The sequence below is a fragment of the Arvicola amphibius genome, chromosome 4 (genome assembly GCF_903992535.2).
Source record: "Arvicola amphibius chromosome 4, mArvAmp1.2, whole genome shotgun sequence".
In the NCBI taxonomy this organism is placed as follows: Eukaryota; Metazoa; Chordata; class Mammalia; order Rodentia; family Cricetidae; genus Arvicola; species Arvicola amphibius.
This window is the reverse complement of record NC_052050.1, coordinates 21,984,741-21,994,289: the sequence shown is the minus strand read 5'-3', so window position 1 is coordinate 21,994,289 and position 9,549 is coordinate 21,984,741. Positions and strand designations below refer to the sequence as shown.

Here is a 9,549-nt window from a genome sequence, read left to right as displayed (position 1 = left end):
TTGATAAGTCAACAAACCCAATGAGTATTGTGATGCAATCTTATTAATACATTGTCTGCAAGTATGAAACTCCCAAAGAATAAATAAAAAATAATTTAAAAACGTATGTCTTTTCCATATTCTGAGTTATTTTTCTTCAACAATGTATTTTGGAGAAGTTTTGCTTGAGGTAAGATAGAAGTAAAGGAATAAACTTTCTTCTGCCTCCTACAAATGACTAAAGAGACAGGATAGATACAAGGTAAAGAGCTTATCAGTTATTCCCAAGGTTGTTGGACTAGCCAATAAAATAACAATTAAGTATTTAAATCTGTGCATTCCCAATGGACAGTGTGATAACCCTGCTAGTTAAAAATCACCCTTTTGGAGGAGTGGATGGGGATGGGTTGAGGGAGTATGGGGGGGGTCAAGCAGGAGGAGGGATGGGAAAAGGAATTGTGACTGGTATATAAAATGAATTTAAAATGTTTTAAAAATTAGTTGAACACCTACTATGATCCAGGAAATTTTGGAGTTCTCTGTAATTTACATTTCTCAAGGACTCTGTGAGGTGGTACAATTCTTATTCCTTACACATGAGGTGACTGAGATCCCAAATGGACTAAAGGGACACAGCCAGTCTCTCGTAGAACATGAAGAATGATCATCCAGTGTCATTTTTCGTGCCTAGGCTGTTGTTTTCATCTTTATCAAATTAGCAAACTCTTAACCATCCTTCAATGTCCAGCCCAGATCACTTCTGACCTCTTTCTTAACATCTACCACATTCAACTGAACCTTTCTTTCCCTATCACCTCAGTCCTAGGGTGTCACATCATATTAGAACTTTTTTCTATCTCCCTTTGCCAAGGTAGAGCCTAAAAGGGCTTAGTCTTAAGAAAATGCCCCACTTGCATTTAGTAGTGTGGTGCCCAGTTGTAAATGAGAGGTCAGTTGAGTGAATGTATGATTTATCAAAAACAAAGGTACCTATCAATGACAGAGAAAAATCTATTTGGGTGGAGAAGAAAAGACGAAGCATTCAGATGATGGACACAGGCTTGGATGGGCCTGTGTTTGGGCTTGTGATAGACTCAATAACCTGCAGAGGGAGATAATTTTTAATGAGTAGGATGGAGAGAATTTAAGGATTTTCTTGAACTTATATATACTGAATGCTGTGTCTTCATTCAGTGGGAAGAAAGTAAGAGCAGCACCCAGGCCTTGCAAATATTTAGAATGCAGGAAGCAGGAAGTAGACTGAGGTGGTGGTTGTATTAAAGGGCTGAAATGTGAATGCCTGTCTAGGTTTGTAAGAATAAATGTAGGAAGGAGGAAAAACATTGGTTTGGTAGACACTCCGGTGGAGTTAGCTAGAGTTAGTTACAAAGACAGGGATACACAAAGCCTCATAATGTGAGAAGTTTCATATGCTTCTGTCTCATATATGTGAACAAACACACTTTTTGCAGTCAAAGCCTTCCTGAGAGTTTTAGCATAAAAAATGCACACTAGTAATTAGGATACATGTCATACAACTATAATATTATCAAAGAACAAATTTAACAAGGGTTTAAAAAATACTGCATACTAAGCCATCCCAAATGACAAAAGTGTGTGTGTGTGTGTGTGTATGCGTGCACACACACACACACACACACACACACAGAGAGAGAGAATATGTAAAGCACCTCCAAGATAGACCAGAAGGAATCCATGCCTGGTATTATAGTCTCAGGTGAAAAACCGTCTAGAAAAGTCATAGTCCCGAGGGGAAAAAAAACTTACTACTGCTGTTTATGTAAATCCAGATAAAGGCAAACTGTTTTCTATGTGTGTATGTTTGGGTTTTTTTGGGGGGGGGAGGGAACAATATTTAAATTTATTTATTTTATTATTTTATTACTTTAAAAATACCAATCCAAATTTCCACTCCCTCCCCTCCTCCCACTCCCCCACTCCCTCCACAGACTCTCGCACCCCAACCCCTCCAAGCTTAAGAGAGGGCAATGCACCCCGCCCTGTGGAAAGTTCAAGGCCCTCCCTACTACATCTAAGTTGAGCAAGGTATACGGGATTTGTCTCTACTGCATGTACTGGCTTCTTGGGATCCTATTCTCTTGGGATGTGTGTTTGTTACTGTAGACAAATGCTACTCTCAGCCTTAAGCAGAGAAAGTTCTCTTTGCAGCCAGTGGCTACAAAGACAGAGATGTACCAGGGCTCATACTGCTGAGAATAAGTAACATCTGAACGCTCAGCTATAAATTTTCATACTACATCCTCCAAGGCTCGGGGAATGTCGCCAAAGAGCACTGTAGAAGAATCTAAGATCAGAAGATAGGAAGGAAGGCTGTGGTCTGCCATCCTCTAAGCAAGGAACAGTCACTGCCAGTACCGACTCAGCATCTGTTCTTACCAGCTCTGATCCTGCACAAGACTGGCCCTGTCAGCAATCAGTCACGGATTAGGGCAGGGCTCTAATCATTCCTGGTGAACTTTTGGCTACCGATAGATTCTGGGCAAGGTATAGTCCTTGCTTTTCTTTCCTTTACTTACTGGTGAGTAGACCAGGCTCCAGTGAGCACCAAACTCAGTATCACACGGATGGGTTCAGTTTAGCTTAGTGGACCACAAAACAAAAAGACATAAATGAAGGAGCAGTATTTGTAGTGACAGCGTTGTGGGGGGAAGGGAGCACGGAGGCAGACCAGGCTCCTGTCTACTGTCAGGCAGTAGACTGACAGAAATCTAAGCCTTAGTTTACTAAATTGGGATAGAGCTAAAAATAGACAGTCCTCAGAAAAACCCACAGCCTTCTGCTGACTCAGCAGGCACCCCAGGACCCCTTCTGCTGGCTAGCAGGCCCCCAAAGGCCCTTGCTGGCTCAGCAAGCGCACCCCTGGCAGCCTTAAAGATAGCTTTTCCTAACCTGCCTCTGGAAGGTCCCTAACCACTGGTGCCTCCCACCAATCAGCACCCAGACTGATCTTTCCTCCACCAATCAGCCCGGATTAATCCCTCTTCCCTGGAACTCCCCTAACTCTGCTTTAAAGGAACTTGTGACCAAGTGCCACCCCAACGTTGGAATTAAGAAAGCGCTCTTGTTGCTCACGTGGCTGTTGGTCTTTGGGGGCTTCTGTCGGACCCTAACAGTAGGAAGGAGGGGAACTGACGGGGTGGGTGAGAGATTAAAAAAAAGGGTGGGGGTGAGAATAATCAGAATGTATTGTACCAACATATAAAATTGTCAAAGAGCAGGTTTCATTAATAAAAATGTAAAAATATTAAATAAAGAATTAATTAATTAAAGAATGACATAACTTCAGACATTAGACATTTGCGATAAGTGGTGGATAATCGTGCACAACTTTCACCTTCCCTGACAGCTTGAAATATCTTTAAAAAAGGCACAGGAGAGATGAGCAGACTTGGTATTTGATAAAGGAAAGCTAGTAATTCACTGACCGTTGAAAGGTGCACATTTATAATTATGTTTCTGATAGTTTGTTTTATTTGTTTTGTTACTTTTGATCTTACTGTTTCTTTTTACTCTCTTTTTTATTCTTTTTTTTTTAAGAAAGAGAGAACACAAAGTTTGCTGGGAAGGAAGGCGAGGAGGATCTGGGGAGCAAGGGGATGGGAAAACATTATTGAAATATTTTGTATGAAAAAATCTTTAAAAATAGAGAAAAATAGAAAGTAACAACATTAGTATAATAATAATAACTTTGTTGATATTTGAAGTGGAAGAATTACCTCCTATCAAATAGGATTGATTATTTAAAGGTAAAAATAAAAGAGATTAGAAAAAAGATCAGCTGTTTAAGTGGAAAAAAGATGTTTCATACAAAGCTGCAGGACAATGGGAAGAAAAGCACAAAAACATAGAGGCCTTGAAAATATTTGGAGGTGGGGGCATAAGTCATATGAGCTTTCATGCATAATAAAAGAAATAAAATAGAGATGATAAAATAGAGTTTGTCAAGAGCTCAAAATTTGGCAATATGGAAATAAATGTGCTCATAATTATCTTGTGATTTGCCAATAAATAGCATCAGTATTCTTGGGCAAGCTATAATGTGGAAGAAATATGCGAAAATACTTTTATAAGATTATTTATACCAGTTGTACTCATAAGTTGTACTCATAAGTTGTACTCATAAGTTGTACTCATAAGGGGAAATAAAGTATCAAAGCAGAACTGGACATAGCCTGGGCAATCTTCTATAGGATGCAGAGGACCAAATGACAGCCACTTTCTATAACGCAGCACTATGCAGCCCCGAAAGTGAAGAGGGTGCCTCTCTGAGGGCTGCGATGAAACACCATATCGTTAAGCATCAGAAAAGTAAGGATAGCAAACATGCACCACATTGTATGCCTAAACAGCCCGTGATGCAAATACATGTGGGCTGGAGGGCTGCCTCAGAGGTTGAGAGCACTGGCTGCTCTTCCAGAGGTCCTGGGTTTGTTCCTTAGCTCCACATGGTGGCTCACAACTATTGGTAACTCCAAGTCTAGTGGGTCTGACGTTCTCCATTGGCACCAGGCACACATGGGGTGCATGAACATACATACAGACAAAACACCTACACGCATAAAATGAAATTTTAAAAATTTGTCACACACACATGCACATTTGCTTTAAATTTCAAATGAGAAAGTAGAGGAAGAGGAAGTGAAGACATAAAAATAAAAGATCCCCACCACGAACCAAGATAGAGTAGCAGGAGTGGGCTTCATTCTTGTCTGAGACAACTGAAAGCCAAACAGAAAGGAAACACAGATTTGTAGATATCGGCTGTCAGGTAGGGCAGGAGACTGGGCTATTGATGTGTGGCAAAGAGGAGAGGTCGGGAGGAGAAGGAAATGATCTTGTGTTCTCTTTCAAGACTAGCCATCCGATTATCTTTAAATGAAAAGATACTTTGTCTTTCCACAATAGCAACAACAACAACAAAAACAACAACAACAAATCTATTTCTGCTCCAGAGGTCTCAGAGATATTTGGGAACCTAAGGTCTTTAGTTGCATGACCCTGATGCTACCATTCCACAACACAATGTTAGGGGATCTGTCTTGGTGTGGCAGAACCATCTAGACTGAGAGAAGAAGCTTCCTGGGGCTTGGTTTCTTTAAGTCATAGATTCATCTTCAGCTTTGTCTTCCTCTGTTTGCAAATGAGAGCTTACAGACTAACACAGCTCCTCATCTCTCACGTCCATCCTCTGACTTCACGCTTAGCACTTTCAGCTTTCATTTTTCTCTTTTTGGAAAATCAATTGCCCTCAGCTAGAGACACCAACTGTACTAGCTTTGCAGTTACTATGAGATGTTTGCATATGCATAATATCAGAAGATGCAGACCCATAGAATATGGGTCTTTCTAAAATAAATTTCTAATTTTTATCCATGACTTTTTAATATTGTCTAAAAACAAAGGAGACTGTTGATGAAAAAAGGCAAATGTAGTTTAAATTTTTTTTTTTTTTTATTTTCACCAATAAAGCTTTTCCATTCACCCTACAGGTATGGCCAAAACACAAGTTCTTCAGGATTAAGAAGAAATCTTAGAGACTTATAAAATCACACTGGATTTTCTATATGGGATAGTAGTGGTTTATTTTGACACAGTGATCCAGCACAGGAAAACCAGAGGAATAAGAATGACCAAAGTGTATCTTCATTGAACAATTAAGAGACTACAAAGATCAACAACATAGAACTATTGAAATCAGCCTGTGAACCTTTGAGCTTTGTGACCCGAACCTAGGAATTAAGAGAAATCTAGGAAGGATTGGTCAGGTCAGTTCAACAGCTGGTGAGGTACAAGCAAGTCCACACATAGATGGGAAGGAGAAGGCCACATGAGGGATTTGGATTGAAGTTAGAAAAGCTGTTGTTGGGTCCAAGAAAACACAGACATAGGATTCAACAAAACAATATTGAACCCATTCTGTGCATCCTTGTGGCCAGTGATGGGGACAGAGGTGAAATAGAAGTTGGATACATGGATGGAGGCTCAGCAGCAACAAGGGGTGGCACAGCACATGGGGCGGGGGCAGGTGGAGATGACACAGGTGGGGCGGTAGCAAGTGCTCTGGCAGCAGACCTGACCGCAGACTGGACGCAGGCAGCAGCAGGGGCGGCAGCAGGGGCGGCAGCAGGGCTGGCAGCATGGCTGGCAGCAGGGCTGGCAGCAGGGGCGGCAGCAGGGGCTGCAGCAGCTGGAACCACCACAGGAGGGCTGGCAGCAGCTGGAGATGCAGCAGCTGGGGCGGCAGCAGCTGGGCTGGCAGCAGGAGGGTCTGCAGCAGCTGGGCCTGCAGCAGCTGGACACACAGCAGCTGGGCCTGCAGCAGCTGGATACACAGCAGCTGGGACGGCAGCAGCTGGGCTGGCAGCAGCCTTGGCCACAGCCCTCCTCAGAGCAGACAGAGCCACAACAGGAGCTGACCATGGTGTTGGAGGTGGAGGTTCTGGGTGGGTTTCTGAGAAAGCGAGTTTTGAGAATTTGAAGGTCTCCTGGCTGATGTGCCCTTTTATACTTTGCTCAGCAACTGGTGTCACCATGAGCAAAGCCCCTTTCCTTGTTTTTCTTACTAGGGCATTAATTAGTGTTATTAAGGCATAATTATGTTTTCAAGGTTAAATATTCCAGCATGTAGAAAAAGGCATCAGTTTCTTTTTCTGCATTGTTGTGATTCATTGAACTGGGGCATGCGAGATGGCATTTGTGCTTCTGTTTCTGCCTGTGCATCTTCTAAACTGGGGCTAGCACATGGTACATGCGTCACTCTGTGCCTGCCTGATAATATTTCTGGAATGGCTCACAAGGTGTTGCCTCTCTTTATGTGAATATGCATAAGATATTGCCTGGTAGAGCACTGGTAAAGAGAGAGCAAGGGAAAAGATTTGTGACTGTGTTCATAGCTCACTGTAAAGCTTGTACTTGAATGGTTAGCTCTATATGAGTGTTTTTCAATGACAAAGACACATTTAATGAGTCAAACTTATGCCCTAGCACTCCTCTCTACATATGGTATATGAAATGTGAATGGGTTTGATTCATCGTCTGATAAGTCAGCATACAGAGTGGATTCTGATTTCTATAAAAAAGTCCCATGTGGAGCAACCTTCCCTGACACTCTTTCAATAATTATGGGTTTGAGACACTGCTTGGATAATGAGGGCATAGAAGGCTTTGCTGTTTGTCCTATAAACTCAAAAGTATGCTATGTTAAAAGGGAAATTATGAAACAAATTGAAAGTTTTGAAGACCAGGGTTCAAATCAAGAATTAAACATCTCATATACTTTTCAATAAAAATCAAGATCACAGAAATCGTCGCTGTTAGTGTTGGCCATGCTCCAGATCTCCTAATCATGCTTTGTGATTATTCTAGTGAGTTTACTCTTCAAAGAGCTCACAAGGCACATAGTCACTACAGCTCCTGCAGAAATGAGTTCAAGTTCTTAGAGACTTTGGTAGTCCCCAAGGCAGAAAGATTAACTTCCACACCTTTTACTGTCCCATTTCTTTTCCTCAGAAAGAGAAAAAAGTAGGAAATACACTTGAACGCATTGGCACAGGAGACCATGTCCTAAATAGAACCCCAGCAGCACAGACACTGAGAGAAACAATTAATAAATGGGACCTCCTGAAACTGAAAAGCTTCTGTAAAGCAAAGGACACAGTCAACAAGACAAAATGACAGCCTACAAAATGGGAAAAGATCTTCACTAACCCCACATCAGACAGAGGTCTGATCTCTAAAATACACAAAGAACCCAAGACATTGGTCACCAAAAGAACACATAATCCAATTTAAAAAATGGAGTACAGACCTAAACAAAGAACTCTCAACATAGGAATCTAAAATGGCTGAAAGACACTTAAGGAAATGTTCAACATCCTTAGTCATCAGAGAAATGCAAATCAAAACAGCTCTGAGATTCTATGTTACAGCTGTAAGAATGGCCAAGCTCAAAAACACTGATGACAATTAATGCTGGAGAGGTTGTGGGCAAAAGGGAACACTTCTGCATTGCTGGTGGGCATGCAAGCTAGTTATACCCCCTTTGGATGTCAGTGTGGCGATTTCTCAAAAAATTAGGAAACAACCTTCCTCAAGACCCAGTAATACCATTTTTGGGTATATATCCAAAGGATGCTTAATCATGCCACAAGGACATGTGCTCAACTATGTTCATAGCAGCTTTGTTTGTCATAGCCAGAACCCGGAAACAACCTAAATGCCCCTCAACCAAAGAATGGATAAGGAAAATGTGGTACATTTACACAATGGAGTACTACACAGCAGAAAAAAATAACGATGTCTTAAATTTTGCAGGAAAATGGATGGAGCTAGAAAACATTATTTTGAGTGAGGTAATCCAGACATAGAAAGACAGTTATCACACGTATTCACTCATAGGTGGTTTTTAAACGTAAATCAAATAAAACCAGACTACAAACCACAATCCCAGAGAACTGAGACAACAATGAGGACCCTAAGAGAGCCTTACATAGATCCAATCTACATGGGAAGTAGAAAAAGACAAGATCTCCTGAGTAAATTTGGAGCATGGGGATATTGGGAGAGGATTGAAGGGGAGGGGAAAGGCAGGGAGGGGAGCAGAGAAAATGTAGAGCTCAATAAAAATTTTAAAAAAGAATGTACCTTCTTCTGCTTCTTTCCAGAAAGTTCTTTTACTTCAAGTCAATGGGCAGCCCCAACATCCTTCTTTTGAGTATTTTCTTTGGCATTATTTTATTAGTTTATGGAAATTTCATCTGCTTCTTTTACTTTCCTTTTTACTGGTAGGATCCCCGCTCAAGCCCAAATGACTATAATCTGAATGTGTTCAGTTGTCTCATTCCAGACTATAAACTCCAAAAGTGAGCATTTAAAACTACATATTACCATATCATTATCATGTTTGGTGATGGATGATCTTCATGGCCAACTTGAGGGGCTTTAGCATCTCCATGGAAACTCACATCTGAATGTGTCAAAGAGAGTGTTTCCAGAAAACTTAACCAAAGCAAGGAAGACCAACCACCCCGAACGTTGATGACACACTCCTTAGGCTGTGGTCCCGTACAGAGTAAAGGAATAAAGGGAGCAGAGAGCCGGAAGTCATCTTTCTCTGCTTCCTGATTGCAGATTCAATGTGACCAGCTATTCCACACCCTCCCTGCAGATCTGTCCCATCATAATGGTTCATATCCCCTCTAGTGTAAGCAAAGCAAGCCCTTCTTCCTTAAGTTGCCTTTTCCAGTATCTAATCATGAAAAAAATGAATATACTTGGAATTGACCACACATTCCACACTTGCTTCTCGCACTCCTAAAAATTACTTTAAAATTTTAATTGTATTATAATTATGTAAGTTATTTTTGGGTTCCAAAATAACTTTTACAAAAATGAGACATGTCCAAGGAAGTCTTGCTTTTGTCTTTCTTCACTGCGTGCATTCTCTCTCTCCTCTGTGACGAGAACTTGCTTTTGATTGACACATGCTGTGAGATACAGTGCAGTTTCTTGACTCGTGTGCATATTTAA

At 41.2% G+C, this 9,549-nt stretch overlaps 1 protein-coding gene across 1 annotated transcript; it reads right to left on the bottom strand.

Annotated features, from left to right (window-relative positions):
- Nucleotides 1-6,003: 6,003 nt before the first annotated feature.
- LOC121677173 (keratin-associated protein 4-11-like) lies at nucleotides 6,004-6,441 on the bottom strand. The gene has a single exon (XM_042055002.1). The coding sequence runs from the start codon at nucleotides 6,439-6,441 to the stop codon at nucleotides 6,004-6,006; it is 438 nt and encodes a 145-aa protein (XP_041910936.1).
- Nucleotides 6,442-9,549: the final 3,108 nt, after the last annotated feature.